Source organism: Hylobates moloch, unplaced genomic scaffold (genome assembly GCF_009828535.3).
Source record: "Hylobates moloch isolate HMO894 unplaced genomic scaffold, HMol_V3 SCAFFOLD_22, whole genome shotgun sequence".
NCBI lineage: Eukaryota > Metazoa > Chordata > Mammalia > Primates > Hylobatidae > Hylobates > Hylobates moloch.
Genome location: NW_026652297.1, coordinates 2339278 through 2363413, shown reverse-complemented (window position 1 = coordinate 2363413; position 24136 = coordinate 2339278). Strand labels below are relative to the sequence as shown.

Genomic DNA, 24136 nt, shown 5'->3' with positions numbered 1-24136 from the left:
AAAAAACAAGAAAACAAAACTTCTCGAATAGCAGATGTCCTAGTGGGATGGCTAAGATTCAAACCCAAATCTGGCTGACTCTAAAGTCCAAATCTTTCCACCACACCTCTTAGCAAAGGAGAACTTGTTTGGTAAACTTTCCCCTATATTCTGCCACAATCCACTCAATCCACTCCAAAGCAGTAATAAGAGCAAAGGAGAGTCAACCCCGCAAAAAGGAAACTATAGTTAAGAAAGTGGGGCTAGGTGCAGTGCCTCACGCCTATAATCCCAGCACTTTGGGAGGCCAAGGCAGGAGTGCAAGAACAGCCTGGGTAACATGGTGAAACCCTGTCTCTACAAAAAATACAAGAATTAGCCAGGCGTGGTGGTGCACCTGTGGTCCCAGCTACCTGGGAGGGTGAGGTGGGAGGATCACTTGAGCCCAGGAGGCTGAGGCTACAGTGAGCCCAGATTGCGCCACTGCACTCCAGCTGTGTGACAGTGAGACCCTGTCTGAAAAGCAACAACAAAAAAAACTGGGCTTTGGCATCAGGCTGCTTAGACTCAAGTCCTAACTTTGCCACCTACTAGTGTGTAATCCTAGGTGAGCTATTTAACCTACTTGGACCTCAGTTTCCTCTTCTATAAAATGGAGATAACAACAAGTACTTAAAGCTAGCAGAAGGCTAGAAATAACTAAAATCAGAGCAGAACTGAAGGAAATAGAGACACAAAAAACCCTTCAAAAAATTAATGAATCCAGGAGCTGGTTTTTTGAAAAGATCAACAAAATTGATGGACCGCTAGCAAGACTAATAAAGAAGAAAAGAGAGAAGAATCAAATAGATGCAATAAAAAACGAAAAAGGGGATATCACCACCGATCCCACAGAAATACAATCTACCATCAGAGAATACTACAAACACCTCTATGCAAATAAACTAGAAAATCTAGAAGAAATGGATAAATTCCTTGACAAATACACCCTCCCAAGACTAAACCAGGAAGAAGTTGAATCTCTGAATAGACCAATAACAGGTTCTGAAATTGTGGCAATAATCAATAGCTTACCAACCAAAAAGAGTCCAGGACCTGACGGATTCACAGCTGAATTCTACCAGAGGTACAAGGAGGAACTGGTACCATTCCTTCTGAAACTATTCCAATCGATAGAAAAAGAGGGAATCCTCCCTAACACATTTTATGAAGCCAGCATCGTCCTGATACCAAAACCTGGCAAAGACATAACCAAAAAAGAGAATTTCAGACCAATATCCTTGATGAACATTGATGCAAAAATCCTCAATAAAATACTGGCAAACCGAATCCAGCAGCACATCAAAAAGCTTATCCACCATGATCAAGTGGGCTTCATCCCTGGGATGCAAGGCTGGTTCAACATACGCAAATCAATAAATGTAATCCAGCATATAAACAGAACCAAAGACAAAAACCACATGATTATCTCAATAGATGCAGAAAAGGCCTTTGACAAAATTCAACAACCCTTCATGCTAAAAACTCTCAATAAATTAGGTATTGATGGGACGTATCTCAAGATAATACGAGCTATCTATGACAAACCCACAGCCAGTATCATACTGAATGGGCAAAAACTGGAAGCATTCCCTCTGAAAACTGGCACAAGACAGGGATGCCCTCTCTCACCGCTCCTATTCAACATAGTGCTGGAAGTTCTGGCCAGAGCAATCAGGCAGGAGAAGGAAATAAAGGGTATTCAACTAGGAAAAGAGGAAGTCAAATTGTCCCTGTTTGCAGATGACATGATTGTATATCTAGAAAACCCCATTGTCTCAGCCCAAAATCTCCTTAAGCTGATTAGCAACTTCAGCAAAGTCTCAGGATACAAAATCAATGTACAAAAATCACAAGCATTCTTGTACACCAATCACAGACAAACAGAGAGCCAAATCATGAGTGAACTCCCATTCACAATTGCTTCAAAGAGAATAAAATACCTAGGAATCCAACTTACAAGGGATGTGAAGGACCTCTTCAAGGAGAACTACAAACCACTGCTCAATGAAATAAAAGAGGATACAAACAAATGGAAGAACATTCCATGCTCATGGGTTGGAAGAATCAATATCGTGAAAATGGCCATACTGCCCAAGGTCATTTATAGATTCAATGCCATCCCCATCAAGCTACCAATGACTTTCTTCACAGAATTGGAAAAAACTACTCTAAGGTTCATATGGAACCAAAAAAGAGCCCGCATCGCCAAGTCAATCCTAAGCCAAAAGAACAAAGCTGGAGGCATCACGCTACCTGACTTTAAACTATACTACAAGGCTACAGTAACCAAAACAGCATGGTACTGGTACCACAACAGAGACATAGATCAATGGAACAGAACAGAGCCCTCAGAAATGACGCCGCATAGCTACAACTATCTGATCTTTGACAAACCTGACAAAAACAAGAAATGGGGAAAGGATTCCCTATTTAATAAATGGTGCTGGGAAAACTGGCTAGCCATATGTAGAAAGCTGAAACTGGATCCCTTCCTTACACCTTATACAAAAATTAATTCAAGATGGATTAAAGACTTATATGTTAGACCTAAAACCATTAAAATCCTACAAGAAAACCTAGGCAATACCATTCAGGACATAGGCGTGGGCAAGGACTTCATGTCTAAAACACCAAAAGCAATGGCAACAAAAGCCAAAATCGACAAATGGGATCTCATTAAACTAAAGAGCTTCTGCACAGCAAAAGAAACTATCATCAGAGTGAACAGGCAACCTACAGAATGGGAGAAAATTTTTGCAACCTACTCATCTGACAAAGGGCTAATATCCAGAATCTACAATGAACTCAAACAAATTTACAAGAAAAAAACAAACAACCCCATCAAAAAGTGGGCAGAGGACATGAACAGACAGTTCTCAAAAGAAGACATTTATGCAGCCAAAAAACACATGAAGAAATGCTCGTCATCACTGGCCATCAGAGAAATGCAAATCAAAACCACAGTGAGATACCATCTCACACCAGTTAGAATGGCCATCATTAAAAAATCAGGAAACAATAGGTGCTGGAGAGGATGTGGAGAAATAGGAACACTTTTACACTGTTGGTGGGACTGTAAACTAGTTCAACCATTGTGGAAGTCAGTGTGGCGATTCCTCAGGGATCTCGAACTAGAAATACCATTTGACCCAGCCATCCCATTACTGGGTATATACCCAAAGGACTATAAATCATGCTGCTATAAAGACACATGCACACGTATGTTTATTGCAGCACTATTCACAATAGCAAAGAGTTGGAACCAACCCAAATGTCCAACAACGATAGACTGGATTAAGAAAATGTGGCACATATACACCATGGAATGCTATGCAGCCATAAAAAATGATGAGTTCGTGTCCTTTGTAGGGACATGGATGAAACTGGAAAACATCATTCTCAGTAAACTATCGCAAGGACAAAAAACCAAACACCGCATGTTCTCACTCATAGGTGGGAATTGAACAATGAGAACTCATGGACACAGGAAGGGGAACTTCACACTCCGGGGACTGTTGTGGGGTGGGGGGAGGGGGGAGGGACAGCATTAGGAGATACACCTAATGCTAAATGACGAGTTAATGGGTGCAGGAAATCAACATGGCACATGGATACATATGTAACAAACCTGCACATTGTGCACATGTACCCTAAAACCCTAAAGTATAATAAAAAAAAAGAAAGAAAAAAAAAAAAAAAAAAACAAGTACTTCACAGAGTTGTGATGATTAAATGAGATAATGTGTGTAAAGTGTTTTGCATGGTGCTTGGTATACCATTATCACACAATAAATGTTAGCTATTAAAATTATTAGCTATCCTTATTCCTAGAAGGCAAGAATCTAGAGAAAATGATTGTCACGGTGGTCATAGCTGCTGAACCGACTTGACTTTGAGAAGCTGAGATGCAACACAGCCTAGAGCTTAGGTTTATTCTTGTGCTGACTTTAAGGGCTATGGCTCTGCCAAGGCTGGAGATGCAGCTTTCACTGGCCTGGAAATGAAAGAGACTAAAAATACATAGCCTGCCTGTGTCTGGGGGACCAGGATCATGCCTACAATAAATAATTTAAAATACAGCTTCAGGGCAAAACAGCATCTCTTAGGATTCTTTTTACTGTGGAGACAGTGCCAAGCTCAGCACAGGGCACAGGGCAGTGGCTAGTTGCTGACCCCACTGGTGCCCTTTCTCTCTCGCACTTTTCTTTTGGCTTAGTGCGAAAAGTAAGAGAGGAGCTTTTTTTTTTTTTCCCATTAAAAGTTGGGTCTGGCCGGGTGCGGTGGCTCACGCCTACAATCTCAGCACTTTGGTAGGCCAAGACGGATGGATCACTTGAGGTCAGTAGTTTGAGACCAGCCTGGCCAACATGGTGAAACCCCCATCTCTACTAAAAATACAAAAATTAGCTGGGCGTGGTCGTGCACGTCTGTAGTCCTAGCTACTCGGAAGGCTGAGGCAGGAGAATTGCTTGAACCCGGGAGGTGGAGGTTGCAGTGAACCAAGATCACGCCACTGCACTCCAGCCTGGCCAACGCAGCAAGACTCCATCTCAAAAAAAAAAAAAAAAAGCTGGGTCTGGCTGGGCACAGCGGTTCATGCCTGTAATCTCAACACTTTCGGAGGCCAGCGCAGGCAGACTGCTTGAGCCCATGAGTTCAAGAACAGCCTGGGCAACATAGCGAGACCCTGTCTATTCAAAAAATACAACAATTAGCCAGGCATGGTGGTGCATGCCTGTAGTCTCAGCTACTTGGGAGGACTGATTGAGCCTGAGAAGTCGAGACTGTGATCACACTACTGCACTCTGAGCTAGGCAAAAGAGACCTTGTCTCCAAAAAAAAAAAAAAACTTCAGTCCACCCCCTCCCCACCCAATTTTTATTCCTCCTTTTCTCTTAAAGGAGGAACACACAAGTAGATAATGTAAAATAAAAAAATTCAACCAACTCAAAGCTTATAGAATAAAAAATCAGTCACTATTCAGCCCTCAACCCCACTCAATCCCCTCCATAGTTCACCACAGTTAATAGGTCGGTGTTTATTTTTCTAGGCCTTTTTTCTATGTATTTATATACAACCATATATGGTTTTTATAAAGCATTATATACACATTCTTCTAATTGCCTTTTTAGATTATATTTACACATACATATATATCTTGGAGATTCCCATTTGCCAGAGCCATTTATTGAGTGCCCACCCTGTGCCAGGTATTTGGCTGTACAGTGATAAGCAAACGTAATGTCCCCACCCTCACTGAATCAACAATCTGGGAGACGGATAATAAACAAGTAATCAAATAATTGTAAAATGGAAAAAGAATGAATAGGATGCTAACTAAGAAAAAGAATAGTAAGTGGGGAAGACCTGAGAGGTGGCATTTTTAAAAATTGAGACCTAAAGTATAAACTAGAAAGTCATTTTAATATCCAGGCAAAGGGTATCCCAGGAGAGGAAACAGCTTATGCAAAGATCCTGAGATAGAAAGGAGCTTGTCCTGAACGAAAGAGGGCTAATGTGGAACTTCGTAAACAGGAGGGCAATAAGGTTAAAAAGGTCAGCAGGCGTCAAATGATGCAATCTTAAGGGTCCCTGTCGGGAGTTTGCATTTTTCCTTTTAGTACAATACAAAGGGAAGCCATTAAAGGTTTTTAGGCCAGGGAATGATGTTATTTAATTTATATTTTAAATTTGGGTGCTTTGTGGAGAATGGATGGGAAGACGGAGATAGGGATAAGAGAGAAAAATGGAAAGCCAGTTGGTTGGCTGCAATACGAGCAAGAGCTGATCTTGACTTAGACCCGGGCAGTGGCAGTAGAGAAAAGGGACAGGCAGATTACATATACATAGAGAGAGACAGTTTTTTGTTTTTTTGTTTTTTTTTTCACTTTTTTCTTTTTTTTTTGAGATAGTCTCGCTCTGTCACCCAGGCTAGAGTACAGTGGTGCCATCTCAGCTCACTGCAGCCTCTACCTCCCAGGTTCAAGTGATTCTCGTGCCTCAGCCTCCCCAGTAGCTGGGACTACAAGCACACACCACTACACCCGGCTAATTTTTTAGCAGCAACAGTTGTCATGTTGGCCAGGCTGGTCTTGAACTACTGGGCTGAAGTGATCCACCCGCCTCAGCCTCCCAATCTTGTTTTTTTTGTTTTTTTTTTTGAGACAGAGTTTCGCTCTTGTTGCCCAGGCTGGAGTGCTATGGTGTAATCTCAGTTCACTGCAACCTCTGCCTCCTGGGTTCAAGCAATTCTCCTGCATCGGCCTCTTGACTAGCTGGGATTACAGGCACACGCCACACACCTGGCTAATTCTGTATTTTTAGTAGAGGCGGGGTTTCTCCATGTTGGTCAGGCTGGTCTCAAACTCCCGACCTCAGGTGATCCGCCCATCTTGGCCTCCCCAAGTGCTGGGATTACAGGCGTGAGCCACCAACAATCTTATTTTTTTTAAAGACAGCGTCTCATTCAGAGGCCCAGGCCGGAGTGCAGTGGCACAATCATGGCTCACTGCAACCTCAAACTCTTGGGCTCAGGCAATCCTCAGGGACTGGACTACAGGCACATGCCACCACACCCAGCCAATTTTTATTTTTTGTAGAAACAGGGTCTCACTATGTTGCCCAGGCTAGTCTTGAACTCCTGGCCTCAAGTGCTCCTCCAGCCTCAGCCTCCCAAAGTGCTGGAATTATAGGCATGAGCCACCACGCCCGTCCTATTTTTGGAGATGAAATCAGCAAGACTTACTCATACAGTGGGTTATGGAGAAAGGAAAAGAAAAAATTAAAAATAACTCCCAGGATTTGCCCTGAGTAGGTGAATGGGAGAGCAGTAAATTTAAGCAAGGAATGGACAATCAGGCTCTTCCCCATTCCTTTTTTTTACGTTAAACAATGTGGCCCCGATTATTCCTTACATGCCCCTTCCGTCACATGTGTAAACTGTTCTGCAGAATGGTTTCCTAAAGGTGAGGTGGGGGAGTTAGAGAACACACACATTTTAAATGGATAAACCCTGTAAAATGCCTTCTAAAATGTCTGTACTGAATTACTCTGCCATTAATATTGACCACAGACATTGTCAGTCTTCAAAATTTCACCCAGATAATTAGTATAATAAGTATATCAGGATGAACGCGGTGGTTCACGCCTGCAATCTCAGCACTTTGGGAGGCCGAGGCAGGTGAATCACGAGGTCAGGAGTTCCAGGCCGGCCTGGCCAAGATGGTGAAACCTCATCTCTACTAAAAACTACAAAAAATTAGTCAGGTGCCGTGGCAGGCACCTGTAATCCCAGCTACTCAGGAGGCTAAGGCAGGAGAATTGCTTGAACCCAGGCAACAGAGGTTGCAGTGAGCCAAGACTGCGCCACTGCACTCCAGCCTGGGCAACAAGAGCGAAACTCCGTCTCAAAAAAAAAAAAAGTATATCCTCTAAATTTTCATCTCCTTGATTTCTAGTGAAGTTAAAAAACTTTTTCTATTATTTAACTTTTAATTACATAACTAATACATAAATGAATTATCCTTGTAAAAAAAAAAAAAAGGAAACATTATAGCTAGGCATGGTGGTACACTCCTGCAGTCCTAGCTACTCCAAAAGATGAGGTGGGAGGGCCCAAGAGTTCGACTCCAGTTTAGGGAACAAAACACTGTCTCTAAAAAATATACAAATAAAAATTTCAGATGTAAACATTATAGATAAAGCTAAATTTCTCTTGAATCTGTTCTTCCCATCATGGTTCCTCCCCTACCCCTGAATCCCAGAGGTAACTAACTAGTGTTATCGGTTTTATTTGTACCCTTACAGATACTTTTTTATTAATTTAAAATCTATATATAAAAAATAAAAGATTCAGCATCTTTTAGAAGTTGTTTTTCCAACAGCCCTTTTAGCATGAATAAAATATCTAACCAAAAATAGTTTCCTTAAGGCCTAAGTAAGTGACATTTAAGCTGAGACCATCCCCGCTTACTTAACCCCTCTGAGCCCTAGCTTCATATTGCCTGTAAAAAAACACTGCAGTGAAATACTGCCTCATAGAGTTGTTGTCAAGTTAAATGAGATAACACATGTCAAAGTACGCGGCATACATCCAACAAATGTTAACTGTCTTTCCTTAACCTTTACAAGTTAAATCCAGGCATTCGGTAAGGACCAGACACTGACCCATTCCTAAAAGGATGAGATGAGGGACTCTACCCAGAAAAAACAGAGTGCTGTCTTAAAGATTTTTTTTCATAAGTCCCCCAAAAGAGGTAAATTTTCCTATAAAAATTCTGTTATGAAATATCCGAGCAGTCAAAAAAGGTACAGGTCATTTTTTTTTTTTTTTGTAAGGTAGAAGAGAGGATTTAAGCATTGCTAGAGAAACAAACGTTCCATCCTTCTCCCAGGCAGATGCTGGGAAGCCCACTACCCAGACATTCCCCCAAGGACCTCAGGCCTGCAGGAAAGAGTTGCTGCTTTAGGCAGGTAGTACCTCAAACACAAGATATTACCTAACCTTTGGCCGTCACTGCAAGAGGCCACTGGGTTCCTGGGATTTGTCAAAGTATAGTTGTCTCCTGGTATCTGAAGGGGATTGGTTCTAGGACCTCTCTAGAATACCAAAATCCCCAGATGCTCAAGTCTCTGAAATAAAATCGTATAGTAATTGCATACAACCTACACACATCCTCCTGTATACTTTAAATCACCTCTAAACTATTTACAATACATAATACAATTAAGTGCTATGTAAATACAGTTGTCCCTCGGTATATGCAGGGAATTGGTTCCAGGACCAGACCAAATGGCTCCAAGCCTGGTCCTGGAACCAAAACCTGAGCATACTCAAACTCCACAGGCCCCATAGATCCCATGTGTATGAATAAGTCTGACCTCCTTATAAGGTTTTCAATTCTTACTACTCAATTCTCGTTTGACTGAAAAATCTGCATATAAGCACACTCACACAATTCAAGGCCTTGTTGTTTAAGACTCCCCTACAGTTATTATACTGTTTTGTTTACAGAATAATTACAAGGAAAAAAATGCTACATGATCAGTACATGCACAATTTTTTCAAATATTTTATATCTGAAGTTGGTTGAATCCACAGATACAGAACCCACAGATAAGGAGGGCCAGCTGTACATTCTATTATCTCCACCTGGATCTTCCCAAAGGTTGAGGGCTAGGGCCCTCAAAGAGGTAGACCCCACCACAAAAGACCCTTAATCAAAGTTAAACTGTCCAAGGGCCTGAATATCTCCCTCTGAATGGGAATCACCCAAGTTTCAACAAGCTCTTTTTGTTGGAACCACCAACAGCAGCATTATTTTATCTGAACCAATAACCAGGGCTCCTTCTTATCAAGGATCAAGAGTACTAAAACTGTATCAAGGAGTTCCTGCAGTAGAGTTTCCTCACCCAGCCATCACTTCCCATTCCTCCAGGCTGGCATCCAGGGCTTCCTTAGCAAATCCAAAAGTGGTCTTTAAAACTCTCAAAATACTACAAGTGTTCATATATACATGGGAGGGGGAGAGGGGAAATAGGGACCACAGGTGTAATTGGATTTCCAAAGGAATCTGTTACCCAAAAGATTCAGAACTACTGTTGACAGATCTCTCAAACATATTCCCAACTTATAAAAACTTTTACTCTGGCTTGAGTAACTGACCAGGGGGTGAATGTAGTATGTACATCCCAAACTGCCACTTCATGAGTATTAGGACAGAGCCCACAGTACAGAGGAATCAGGTATTAAACCAACAGGCAGAGGTAATAAAAAGAGGTCCACCTCTCTCCTAAAGGTGTGCTAGGAAATGGGAAAACCAAGAAAGCACCACATACCATGGCTCTGTCTTCCCTTTTACTGCTCTTGAAGCTTCATCCTCAATTGGTACACAGGACAAACGAGGTACAGATAAGCGGAAGGCAAATCTCAGCAGGGGTGCCAACCACATTTTGGGCAGGATCCTTCTTCATTGTGTGGGACTCACCCAAACATGACCCAAACACAGAGGGATGTTTAACAGCCTTGGCCCTCAGCTAGAAAGCCTAGCACTCCCAGTCAGTATGATAATCAAAACATCCTCAAGTGCTTCCAAAAACTCCCTCCTGGGACAATACCTCCCTCAGTTGAAAGCTACTTTAACTTATGGAATTCCAAGAGGAGATAAAGTGGGTAATGTATATATAATAAATATTTATTTTTAGCACCTTTATAGGTTACAAAGTGTTTTCACTATGTTGTCTCCTGTAAGCATCCTCAAAAACCTGTAGGATAGGTATTATCTTCACACATGTCATAAAGGATGAAATTGACTCAGAAAAGTTACAGGATTTGCCTAAGGTCATGCAGCTGGAAAAAAAAAAGACTATAAAGCTGGATCAGAACCTAAGTCTTCTGATTCCAAAACCAATGGTCTACTGCTTCCTCCCAGAACAAAATTTTTTTTAAGGTTTCATGGGAAACACTAGGAGGATCTATTGACTGGCTCCCCAGCTTCTGTGTAAAAACAAGAACAGAAACTGCTCTAGGCTATAGGTAGTTTTTAAAACTAAATATTCATCCCCTAAAGTACCCAACGACCAGGCTCATGTCAACTTTCTTAGAGAGGCACCAAACAATTAAAAGAGGACTATGACATTCTCCATTCTGAATTTGAGTAGAAATGAGCAAACAGGGGAGAAAGAAAGTACATATCTTCCCTGTTAGTGTGTATAAGGGACCCAGAGGTAAGATCACCAGCCTCAACTCCAGTTTTGGCCATAACTCTGGGTGAGGTGGGAGGGGGGAAGGTGGTAAAAGAGATGGAGGCGGGAGATAAGGATAAGAATTAAACCATCACTAATATACAAGAGCCTAAACTTGTCCTCTACTGGCAAAATCTGCCATGTAAATAATTCTGCTAGACCCTCATGGTTCTGGACATTATTGAGAACACCTTTCAAGGACCTCAAAATACTTTATAAACTAAGAAGAGTATGCATAACAGTAAAGCTGAAGGGGGATACTGCTCCCCACCCCCCCCAAAAAAAAAACCCTATCCATGTCCTCCTCTACCCAACACACAAACCGTAACCCACAACTTTGTTGTGAGGTGATGGAAGACAGGAAGGGTAAGAGAACCTGGAGAGAGGAAGATTCTAAAAGAGGAAAAGAGAAGTGGAGAGGACAGTGGGAGGCAAAGGCGACAAGAGTGTCTCCACGACACAGAGGGAGCTTGACACTTCTACACCTTTATTGGGGGACTGACTCACTCTCCATGTGAAAGGAAAACAAGATACAAAGAAATAACTTTGCCCAGAGAGGCAAAAAAGAGAGACTGGAAATGGAATGCAGGAATTCTAGCTGCCCAGCTCAGTTCTATTCTGCAATGCACTTCACTTCTTCGTGAATGACAACCTTAAATCCCTGAAGTTCTCACCTGCTGCTATTCAGAAGTACCCAGCAAGAAGCAGGAAAGGGAGAGCCTGTGTGCTGACAGGACCCTCCCCTCCTCTATCTTCAAAGACAAAGGTCCTCCCCCTTCTTTAAAGTCATTTCCGAACCACGATGAACCCCCAGCCTTTCCCTGGCTCTGCTATTGCTCAGCTCAGACGCGGGAGAAATGTTTCCCCAGAATGGAAGAGACTGGTCTGGAGACGTGGGAGAAATGTTTCCCCAGAATGGAAATGACTGGTCTGGCAGACCAGATGACACGCTGACTTCAGGCAGCCAGCACTGCTGTCCCATGGGCTTACTACAGTCACTTCTGGGGCACATACTTTGGTGTTGACCACAGAACCAGGACCCCGGCTCTGCCCAGCCTCCCCAAGCAACTTCAGGGGCAGGGGAGGATCTGTGGTCTCATTTCCTCTCCACTTTGGCTTCTTTTTTCACTTCACTGAAGATTAGTTATTTCCACCAAGACCAGTTCCTGTTCTCACCAGCTGCAGCAGTTGTTTCCCCACAGACAGAATTAGGAAGCACTGGTGTGGCTGCCACCTGGACTGTCCCAGCTGCAGAACACAGACCCAATGAGTCCCGAGAAAGGGCTTTTTCATCCCAGATAAAGTAGCAGGAAGAAAATAAGGGGCAGGAAGCAATTCTAAGAACTCCACAGTGGATATACTGGTATCCGTTTTATTATTTTAACCTTACATAACAGTTACATATGATTTCATATGTGAAAAATATTTTATAATGAAAAACTATAGGAAATGTATACATTTATTACATGGACATATATACATAATAAATCCCCAACAGAGAGCAAAGAACGCAAATAAAAGATGGCCAAAACACCTACAACGAAATGTTCAGAAAACTGCAAAGTAAAACAAGATACCATGTCTAATTAATCAAACTGGCAAAGGCTTTAAAAACATTAATTCACTCAGTAACGGTTAGCTTACAGAGAAAGGTAGACACACATATTATCAGTGGAAAAGGTAACTGATAAAACTTTTTCAGAAGATATATGTCTCAAAGGTCTTTAAAAACCATATACCCTTTGGCCCAATAATTCCACTTCTAGCAATTTATCCTAAGGAAATAATCAGAGATGGACACAAATATTTATGCACAGGATGTTCAACACAGCGTTATTTGTTAACAGCAAAAAAAAGATTTTAGGCTGGGCGTGATGCTCACGCCTGTAATCCTAGCACTTTGGGAGGCTGAGGCGGGCGGATCACGAGGTCAGGAGATCGACACTATCCTGGCTAACACGGTGAGACCCTGTCTCTACTAAAAATACAAAAAATTAGCCAGGCGTGGTGGCGGGTGCCTAGAGTCCCAGCTACTTGGGAGGCTGAGGCAGGAGAATGGTGTGAACCCGGGAGGCAGAGCTTGCAGTGAGCCGAGATCCAGCCACTGCACTCCAGCCTGGGCAACAGAGTGAGACTTCATCTCAAAAAAAAAAAAGATTTTAAAAGGGTAAGATAGGCTGGACGCAGTGGCTCACGTCTATAATCCCAAAACTTTGGGAGGCCGACGCAGGTGGATTGCATGAGGTCAGGAGTTTGAGATCAGCCTGGCCAACACGGCAAAACCCCGTCTCTAATAAAAACACAAAAATTAGCCAGGCGTGGTAGCATGCACCTGTAATCCCAGTTACTCAGGAGGTTGAGGCAGAAGAATTGCTTGAACCCAGGAAGCAGGAAGCAGAGGTTGCAGTGAGCCGAGATCGTACCATTGCACTCCAACCTGGGCAACAGAGCAAGACTCCATCTCAAAAAAAAAAAAAAAAGCAACATAAGGCAGTGATAAAATATTACAGAGTACTATGCAGTAATGAAATCATGATACTTGGGCCAGGCGCAGTAGCTCACACCTGTAATCCCAGCACTTTGGGAAGCCGAGGTGGGTAGATCTAAGGTCAGAAGTTTGAGACCAGCCTGGCCAACATGGTGAAACCCCATCTCTACTAAAAATACGAAAAAATTAGCCAGGCGTGGTGGTGGGCATCTGTAATCCCAGCTACTTGGGAGGCTGAGGCAGGAGAATTGCTTGAACCCAGGAGGTGGAGGTTGCAGTGAGCCAAGATCAGGCCATTGCACTCCAGCCTGAGCAACAGAGTGAGACTCCATCTCAAAAAAAAAAAAAAAGAAATAACGATACTGAATAATATATAAGCAAATGAGAAAATGCTTAAAATAGTGAATGAACAAATCAGTTTACAAAACAATATACACAGTATGATCTCAATTGTTAAAAAAATATATATACACATACATCAAAGTGTTAATAGTAGATGGTGAGATTATAGGTTTTATTATCTTCTTTATACTTTTCAGTAAGTTCCAAATTTACCTAATAAATATGTATTATTTTCATAATCAGGAGAAAAGAAGCTATTCTCAATCCTCTTCCATCCTTTTAAAAACATTCTCATACATTATTCCCTCTTTTAAAAACCATTTGGAAACAAAACAGTTATATCCTACAATCCAGCAAGTTCTATTTTGTTTCTATCCCAAGGAAAACTCTAAATATTGAAAATACTTTGTACGCCAAGATGTTCATCACAGCATTGTTTATGATGGCAAACAGAAGCAAAAAACCTAAATATCTAAGAAAAGGTGTATGGGTAAGCAAACAAAGGTACATTCACTTGATGGGCCATCGTACAAGCACTTAAATGTTTACAGGCCAGGCTTGGTGGCTCTTGCCTGTAATCCCAGCACTTTGGGAGGCCGAGGTGGGCAGATCACTTGAGGCCAGGGGTTCGAGACCAGCCTGGCCAACATGGTGAAACCCCGTCTCTACTAAAAATACAAAAATTAGCCAGGCGTGGTGGCAGACGCCTGTCATCCCAGCTATTTGGGAGGCGAGGCAGGAGAATCGCTTGAACCCAGGAGGCAGAGGTTGCTGTGAGCAGAGATTGTACCACTGCATTCCAGCCTGGGTGACAGAATGAGACTGTCTCAAAAACAAAAACAAAAACAAACCATTTACAATTACTAGCCTGGGAAAACTAATGAAATAACAAAAGCAAAAAACAAACAAAAAAACTGGATAAAAAACATACATACCAGCAGGGCATGGTGGCTCATGCCTAAAATCCCAATACTTTGGGTGACTGAGGTGGGAGAATCACCTGAGCCTAGGAGTTTGAAACCAATGTGGGCAACAAAGCAAGACCGCATCTCTACAAAAAATGAAAAAATTAGCCAGGCATGGTGGTGCACACCTGTGGTCTAGCTACTCAGGAGGCTGAGGGAGGAGGATCGCTTAAGCCTGGGAGTTCAAAGCTGCAGTGAGGTGCAGTGAGCCATGATCATGTCACTGCACTCCACCACGGGTGACAGAGCGAGACTCTGTCTTAAATAAATAAACCAAATATCAAAACATTGTATAAAACTCTATGCAGAGAAAAAAATATAAAGGTTTTAAAGCACATCAGCTGCATTTGGTAAAGGAACTAAGAAAATATTTGCATTTGGTAAAGAAACTAGAGAAAATATGGATGTTTTTCTTTAACCTAAATCTTTAGTCTTTTCTTCTTTCTGAATTGTCCCATACTTTCTTTAGAGAATAAGTATTACTTTAAGAGGAAAAAACAAAACAAAACAAAACAAAAACAAAAAGCTGAATCTCCCTCTGGGCAATGAAAACATTCCCAAACGACAGAGTCCACTCCATCAGTCCCTTCCCCACCACACACAGGCTTCTCCCAGACTAAGGCAGGGTCATATCAGAAGGTCAAGGGAATAAGACTCCTCTCTGTGGCCTAGGGTCTTCTCTGTGGGGTCTCTGAACAAGAAGAAGGTTCCTCTGACCAGCTGCTGTCAAAGGCCCTTTCCCTGCCCCCTCCCAAGTTCTATTCCAGCCTGAACTAATTCACCACAATCCTGAGGGCTGGGAAAAAAATTTCCACCGTGGCGATTTGGAACCTGATATTTAGTCCAAGTTTTTCCCAGCCCCGTTCTGTGTCAAAGGAGGCCCCTCAAAGCCTCTTAGACAACTAGTACCCAGGCCAGCTTAGCTCCCACATCAATGCTACACCTACAGAAAAACCCCCAAGTTGTTAGTCATCACCAGGGAAATGTGAGAGGAGAAACTGCAGCAGGGATAGCCCCTGTCACACAACCCTACCCTTATGCCCTGAAAGCCTCCTCCTAAGGGATACACAGGGCTTTTTCTGGCATCAGAACTTTTAGACTCCATGTGAAGTCTGTAGTAAATCAACAAAGACAAAAATCAGAGTACAATCACAACAAAGACAGACAGCTATCCTTTCAAAGACCTTAGAGCCCTCTGCCTCCCCTCTCTATGGAAAGTCCAGTACTGGCCAGAATACTAGCTTCTGAACAACTGAGTTTGGGTAGTAATCTAGTTTGGACCAAAACACATTGGGACTGTATCAGACCAGAGATTGGCTCTCATTCTGGTATTCATAAAGAGGAGCTCCATTAATTGCCCCAACCCCAAACTTCTCAATACCCAACAGAATGGGAGGTACTACTCAGATAGGGGGTAAGGAAGGATGCCAAGAAGCAGTGTAACACAGCAGCTTCACAACCTTTTTCATATCGAGGCACACCTAGAAAATAATACTGTTTGTACAGTACATGGGGTAGAAGCTGATCCCATCCAGAGAGGACTGACTGGGAACTTTAGCTGCCCCTAGGAATAAGGGGATCAGTATTCCAGCACACCTGTGATCCATCTGCAGCACACTGGTAGGGAAGCCCTGAATTAAGGCACTGGGCTGGGTTAGGATTCTTGGAATCAATGTCCTCATCAAATCTTCTCATAGCCCTCATCTCAAGCTCTTCAACTTTGGCTGACAGATCATGTGTCTGGAACAGAAGGCTGGGAGCCTGTGGTCTTGACTCAGCACTGATACAACTTCCCCAGCGAGGATACTCTTCAAGGGGTTTTCGAAAGACACACTTGGGATAAGGAAGCCCTCCAGCTTACAGCAGCAAGCCATATTCTGAGACTGGATACACAACAGGGTAATTGGTTTTATCAGATTTCTAAACTTTAAAACCCCCTTTTGGGAACACAAGTGATCTCAGATCTGACTCACTGCTGAGAGGTACAAACTTAAAAGCTACCATTTACCAAGCATATAGTAGATGCCAGACTCTGCTAAGTATTTGACTTCCAATTTCATTAAATCCACACAACAACCTAATGTGGCAAATGCTACTATTTTCCCCATGTATAAGAGAAGACTGGGAATCAGATTAACTAACTTGCTTGAGGTCAAACACTCTTCTAACCAAAGACTATAGATGAAACAGAATTTGAATCCACTCTGATTTCAAAGTCCATAAGCTTAACCAGGACACCACTATGTCACCTCAACAAACCTCTCAAATAGCTTTTTCAAAAAACCAAACCAATTATAATGAAGCTGACAATCTAGGAAAGAAAAAGGTGAGAAAGAAACAGCTTATCTGACTGTTTCACGCCATTAACAAAAATAAGCTAATCTGGCCAGGCACGGTGGCTCATGCCTGTAATCCCAGCACTTTGGGAGGCCAAGGCGGGTGGATCACCTAAGGTCAGGAGTTCGAGATCAGCCTGGCCAACATGGCGAAACCCCATCTCTACTAAAAATACAAAAATTAGCCAGGCGTAGTGGTGGGCACCTGTAATCCCAGCTACTCTGGAGGCTGAGGCAGGAGAATTGCTTGAACCCGGGAGGCCGAGTTTGCAGTGAGCCGAGATCGTGCTGCGCACTCCAGCCTGGGTGACAGAGCCAGACTCCATCTCAAAAAAAAAGCTAATCTATATTGAGTACTTACTGGGTGCCAAGCACCTTATATACAAGGGCTCACCTAATTCTCACAATCTCCCCAGAACAGGATTACCTCCATTTTACAGATGAGGAAGAAGTCTAGGCTCAGAGAAGTTAAGATACTTGCTAAGCCAGACTCCTTGCTTTTTCTACTACACTATGCTTCTCCTGACTGTTCAGGAAATACCCCTGAGCCTGTACCTGGGTCAAACACCTAACTCAGTCAGTACTGTTCCCAAAGCATGGTAGAAAGGTTACCTTTCAGAACAGTGGACACAGGGACACTTAAGAGCCCCCAGAGAAGAACTCAAATCCCCAAGAAGGGATGATTTCCCTGTATTGGAAAACTGAGGTGAAATCCCGTCTCCTGAGACAACTAACTAGCTCTGGCCTGCCCTGTTCCAACCCTTCATCAGCAGCAGCTCAGGCACACAGAAACAAGACCAAAACAAAAGGCACGAAGAAACAAATCAAAATTTTATACAGAAAGGAAGGCATGCAAGTGGGTGGTCCAGTTCCCCGTTTGACCTGGGTTCTCCTGGTGCTCTGGTGTCCTGGTTAACTAGGACACCACGTGCATTTTGTGAATACTAAGCCATTAGTTTGCTAACTAAACGAACTGGTCAACCAAGAGCCAATGAGAACATGATGGATTCTGGTTCTGGGCTCTCACAAAAAATGGCTCCTACCTAAGGCAGCCTCCCACCCAGTCCACCTCACCCCATCCTTCTCCCCAATTTCTATAGCTAACTTGTGTCAGCTTGCTGGGGGTTTTCATACCCCCACCAGAGTGCAGATCCCCTCCCACTCTTTTCCCCAACAGTTGGGCTCTTGTTCTCAAGGCCACTAAGTCCCAGTCTCTCCCCCTCAGCCTGTGAGATGGTCACAGCACATTGGTAATCACTGACTCACCCGATCCCCCTGAGAAGGCTGGGGGAAATGCAGAGGGCCACAGGATGTATGGCCCACATCCCTTTGGCCCTTCGCAGAGCTGGCAGGCAGAGGTGCCAGCGACACCACTTCCCCTTGGAACCCTGTGGACCCTCTTTGAGCCAGCTCTGGTGCCAGTGGGCTGATGTCAGATTCTCTACCATCGGAGAGGCCAAGATCTCTAGACAGCTCCACTGTTGCCAACAGATCTAATCTCCTTATTCCAAGGCAGATGAAATCCAATAAGGCTGCTAAGTCCACAACTTATCCCTCCTGATGGGCAAAGGCAGAGTCGGCCCTTCAGGCCATACCAACAATAACGCCAGAATTATTACTGCTTCTTAGATAACTCTTTGGGGAAGTGAGAACTATTTCCCCAAATTTCTCAAAGATTAACCCCGGTTTACCGATGTTTTCGCTCTGCAAAACTTCATTTTCAGCGCCAACCTATTCTCTGGCTCCTTCCCGGTGGTACCAGCTCAGAACCTCTCGCTTCATAGAGCCACTGACATCAGTGTCCAACTCCCACACCAAAGAAGAATCCCAAAGTCAGCTCTAAAAACCCATTTATACAGACCGTTTGAAACCTACAGAAAGACTAAAAAGCACAGGCTAAACAACACAAACCAGTCACTATGGCTTAACATGAAAAGGGGGGGAGGATGGTTTGTGTATTGTTTCACTTGGAGAAATACCCCAGTGAAATGGTTTATCCACATGTTCAGCCTTTTAGGCAAATCCACTCTAACTTAGCAGGATGCCTGCAGGCCGTTCTGAAAATAAGCAGAATGGCATACTCCTTATTCCACCCCCTTCAGGAGCTGCCAGCCCCCTCCCCATCCCCCTCTCCCCCCAAACATCTGGTCTGGGCTGGGAGTGGGACCCACTCCCTGGAAAGCCTCCATGTTCGCAGGAGAGGCGGTGTCCCCACTCAGGGAAGCCTGCTGAGGAGCGAGCCGGCCGCGCTTCTGAATTCCCCCCACCCGCGAGAGGCTCCGGGCTGAGAATGCTAGGGACGGGGAGCCTGGCGAAGAAGCGGGGAGACGGGAAAAGGGCAGCAGAAGGGGGAGGAAGGAGGGAGAAGCCTGGTTCCTAGGACGGTCCCGAGCTGGGGACTTCTCCTAAGGGTCCAGCGGCGGAGGCGTCGGTCCCGAGATCCCCGACGGGGCTGTCCGGGCCGGCCAGCGGCTGCTCAGAGGTTCCTGGGAAGACACTGGAGGCTGGGATCCGTTCGGGACCCCGACTGAAAGGGTGGGCGGGACGGGGGCCCAGCACAAAGTCCCAGCCCGGGCGTCGGGACCTGAGGGGCGGTAGGCGGGGGAAGGGGCTGGGCTCAGCTCTCACCAGCACCAGGGCGAACCTTTCCTCCAGTTCACAGGGCTCAGGCATCGGCATCTTGCCGGGCGGCAGCAACAACGGGACAGAGGGGGGCTCTCCCGGGCCCCCCTCGGCGCTCTCCAGGTTGCCCATCGCGGCGGGGCCCCCTCAGGGGCCTCAGCCCCCCACCTCCACGCTCCGGAGCTTTCGGCTCCGCAGCTCCGACCAGGCTCCTCCCTCAGCGCCGACTCCCCGAGTCCTGACTCCTCGGCCCCGTCGAGGGCGCCGGGGGTTCCCTGGAGTCCCGCTGGCGGGGGCGCGCGGCGAGGGCGGAGGCAGCGTAGCGGACAGCCGCACCGAAGCGAGGGGGACGAAGGCGGCCGGCTCTCGCTCACACCCGCCGCCTCGCCGCGCTCGGCGCGCCGCCCGGGCGCTGCCCCTCCCCGCCCCCCCCGCTCTTTCCCTCCCCCCCCCCCCCCCCCGCCAACCTCGCTTCCTCCCACCCACTCCCGGCCGGGACTCGGGCTTCCCCCGCGAGCGCCGACTGCAGCCCGCGCGACGCGCGCCCCATTCATGCAGGCCCCGCCTCCCGCCCGGAGGCCTCCCAGGCGGCCCGGTCCGCCCCGCCTGCGCCCGATTGACGGCCGCGTCTGCCAATCACAGCGCCTCCCGCCCTTGACGGCCTCGTGCCGGGAGCCGAGCGCTCCCTGGCGGCCTCAGCCGGCATCGAATCACCGCGGTTCCCAGAGAGCGTGAGGAGCTGGCGTGGACACCCCGGGAATGGACCGTACCCTTTTTCAAAAGGAACTCATGATGTATACAAGTAAGTAAAATATTATACAAGGCATGGCGTACAAAAATAACTACAAGAGAAGTAGAAACAAGCAGGATACTCAGAAGAGGGAGAGAGACAGTATCTGTTAAGAGTCGGGGTGAAGGAGATCATAGTTGGACCAGGCATTGAGGGATGAGGAAGCCCTTACCCGACAGAGGCAGGGGAAAAGACATTTGGGAGGAGAGAAGCTTAACCACGGTCAGAGGCTCATCTGGCTGCGTGTGAAAATGGAGAGGCAGGAGAAGAACGCTGTTCTGGGCTCAGTCGGCGGGTGGGTCGTTGACATTTGCGGTGGACATTTGTTGTCTAGCCGCCATCTTCTTCCAGTGATAGCACCCCCTTTTCTTTTAGGAAACCACCTCTCCCCTCTTCTCAGTCCAAATGGAGCTGAACTTTATCCCCAGTTCCAACGGGCCCCATGACCCAGGCCCAGTCAGTCACAACATTTTCCTCCTCTACCCATAGACACTGTTTTAGGGGTTGTCACTTGACCCAAGCCCAGACAATATGATATATCCAAGGCTTTCTCTGGAACAATCAGCAAAGAGGCACTCACTGTCTCTCCATTTAGGCTGCAAAATTGTTAGAATGTAAACCTGCAGCCGCTGGTGGCCGTCTTATCATCACCTGTAACACATCAAGCCTGCTTGAGAATGAGGCCAACGCAGAGGAGAGAAAAGCTACGAGACAGGACAAAATTCTAATAACATGCCAAGAACCTGGATCTAACCATGCCTGAAGTTATCACCTAGATTTTTCATTCATTTATTCAACAAATATTTATTTTAAAAAGCTTATTCTATGCCAGATACTATTCTGGGCATTGAAGATACATCTGGAAACAAACAGGATATACATTGTGTCCTCTTGGAATTCACAATCTGTGTAGAAGGAAAGGTAGACAATAAACTAGATAAGTAAAATGTATAGATGTTAGTGATCAGTGTTAATAAAAAATAAAACTGAAAGGGGATAGAGATGGAAGAAGCATTCAGATTTTAAATAGAGTTGCTTACTTGGGAGGCTGAGGCAGGAGGATCAATTGAACCTAGGAGGTTGAGGCTGTAGTGAGCCATGTTCATGGCACTCCACTCTAGCCTGGGTGACAGGGTGAGACTCTGTCTCAATAAATAAATAAATAAAGCTGCTGCTTGTCACAGGCATGATGGCTTCAAGGTTAATTTTCAGAGCTGGAGCGCTAGCCGCATAGGCCTGAGGGCTTACAGTCCCAATGGGGTGGTTGCAGCATGCTTCATGACATCTGGAGGTGGTGTTCCTACTGATGACGAGCAGATGACTGGGCTGGAGAGGGGGTTCATGAGAGCCATGTATGAGATTGGACCCATACAATATACTACCCCCAAAGGCAGCTTCAGGCACCAGGGAAGACCCTAACAGCTCCCTCCATCACCAAGATAATAGTGAGCTGCATCGGTGAAGAGGACAACAGTGCTGTCAACTGGTTCTGGCTGCACAAAGGCGAGACCCAGCGATGCTCTAACTGTGAACCCATTACAAGCTGATGCCCCACAAGTTGGCCCAGTGAGCCGTGGCACTAATTGCTCAAAATGTGCTGTAAAGTGTCTTCTCTCCAATAAAGACTAGTCATTGCATTGGCTCCTTCTTCCCCTCCCTCATAATAAATATTTTAAATAGGATGATCAAGGAAGGACTCACTAATAAGATAGCATTTGGGTAAAGATCTGAAGGATGCAAGGAAATAAGCTATGTGGCTATCTAGGGAAGAATTATCCAGACAAGGGAATAGCAAGTGCATACTATGTCTGATGTATTAGAAGAAGAGCAAAGATGCCAGTGTAGCTGGAGTGCAATGAGCAAGGAAAAGAGTAGTGAAAGATGAAGTCAGAAAGGTAACCAGAAGCCATATTGTGTAGGATATTGTAGGCTATTGTGTGAGGACTTTGGTTTTCTCTAAGTAGGATAGGTAGCCATTGGAGGATTTTGAGTAGAGGAGTGATATGATCTAACATGTTTTATAACAGGGATCACTCTGGCTCTTGCATTGAAAACAAACCAATAGAAGTATGGACAGGGAGACTAGTTAGCAGGCTAGTCCAATCATTTGGGTGAGAGATGGTTTGAACCAGGGTGGTAGCTGTACCGGTGGAAAGAAATGGTCAGATTTTTTATAGACTTGAAAGTAAAGCTGATGGAATTTCTTGATAGTTTGAATGTGGAGGGTGAATGAAACATAACTGCAAAGTATTTGACTTGAGCAACAAAGATGGTGGAGTTTTCACTAATTGAAATGGGGCAAATGATAGGAGTAGGTTTGGTGAGGGGGAACTGGAAAGGGAAGGTCAGGAACAAGTTTGGGCCATGTTGAGTTTGATTTGCCTTTTGGACATCCAAGTAAAGATATCCACTAGGCAATTGGACATATATGAATTTGCTCTTCAGACTCATATATGTTTTATTGCAATTGCACCCTACTGGGGCTGCAAGCCCTCAAAGCCTTCATGGCCAGCGTTCCAGCTGTGCAAAGTAACCTTGAAGCCATCATGCCTCCGACAAGCAGCAGCTCTACTTATTAATTTATGCAATTTGGCAATGTAAATTTGGAAATCATCGTCATATAGACACTATTAAAGCTAGTAAATTCTTTTTCTTTTTAATTTTATGTATTTATTTTTTTGAGACGAAGTCTCACTCTGTCGCCCAGGCTGGAGTACAGTGGTGTGATCTCGGCTCACCGCAAGCTCCGCCTCCCAGGTTCACGCCATTCTCCTGCCTCAGCCTCCTGAGTAGCTGGGACTACAGGCACCCGCCACCACGCCCGGCTAATTTTTTTGTATTTTTAGTAGAGATGGGGTTTCACCGTGTTAGCCAGGATGGCCTCGATCTCCTGACCTCGTGATCTGCCCGCCTCAGCCTCCCAAAGTGCTGGGATTACAGGTGTGAGCCACCGTGCCCGGCCAAAAACTAGTAAATTCTTTTTTCTAACTCATTATGCATTGGGTTCCTGTTGTTTACAACCAAGAGGTAGAGTCCCTGTCTTTCCAAACCATTGAAACCCTTTCCTGTGAAGCTCAGGCTCTTCTAATCAGTGAACAAATTAATCAGTTCACATCTTATCCCCTTTCTTCCTCTCCACTTCTTACCCTAAATACACGCTTTCCCAACTGCTGTGGCAGACTCTTCTAAGCAGAGGGATTATAACAAGACTGTAGACTTCCACTAGACAAAAGTTGAGAGTTCAAGAAGGGAAATAATTCACCATTTATCGTGGATGCACAAGGAACATCTAGCAAAAAGAAGAAACTCGATAGGACAGTAAACAGCAGTGTATTCACCTTTGTGTGGTCTCTTGGTCCCTAACCTTTTAATTCTGTTTTTGCTTGCCTCAAGCATAACCACCAGATTTATATACTCTAGGGTCTTTGGGGGTCTGCTAGATTACTTCTTTCATTGTTAACTCCCTCCTCACCCACCTTTAATGCTTACTTTCTATAGGATAAAACTAAAACTCCTTACTCTGATATTTGAGGGTCTATCTCCAAACTCTAATGTCTTCTAATCAAATCAACCCTTTGCTTCAGCTGGAAAGGTCCATCTCCAAACATTAGTTGCTCATTCTTATGTCTAGCTTTGCTCTTTGTGGTAGACAGAATAATGGCTCCCAAAGTATCCATGTCCTAATCTCCAGAACCTGTGTATATGTTATCTTACATGGCAAAAGGGACTTTGCAGATGTGATTAAGTTACAGATCTAGAGATGAGAAGACTCTCCAGGTGATCTCAATGTGATGACAACTGTCCTTATAATAAGAGGAAAGGCCAAAAT

The 24136-nt window shown here is 44.8% G+C and overlaps 1 protein-coding gene across 5 annotated transcripts in view; it reads right to left on the bottom strand.

Annotated features, from left to right (window-relative positions):
• FMNL3 (formin like 3) overlaps positions 1-19908 on the bottom strand; it is a 65754-nt gene extending 45846 nt beyond the window's left edge. For 4 of the 5 annotated variants that reach the window (XM_032143909.2, XM_032143910.2, XM_032143913.2 and 1 more), the window contains exon 1: positions 19524-19906. In XM_032143909.2, the coding sequence (XP_031999800.1) occupies positions 19524-19649 (126 nt within the window). In that variant the 5' untranslated portion in view covers positions 19650-19906. Of the gene's footprint in view, positions 1-19523 lie in introns of all 5 variants that reach the window. The other variant, XM_032143911.2, reaches the window with a different exon arrangement.
• Between the last annotated feature and the right edge of the window lie 4228 nt (positions 19909-24136).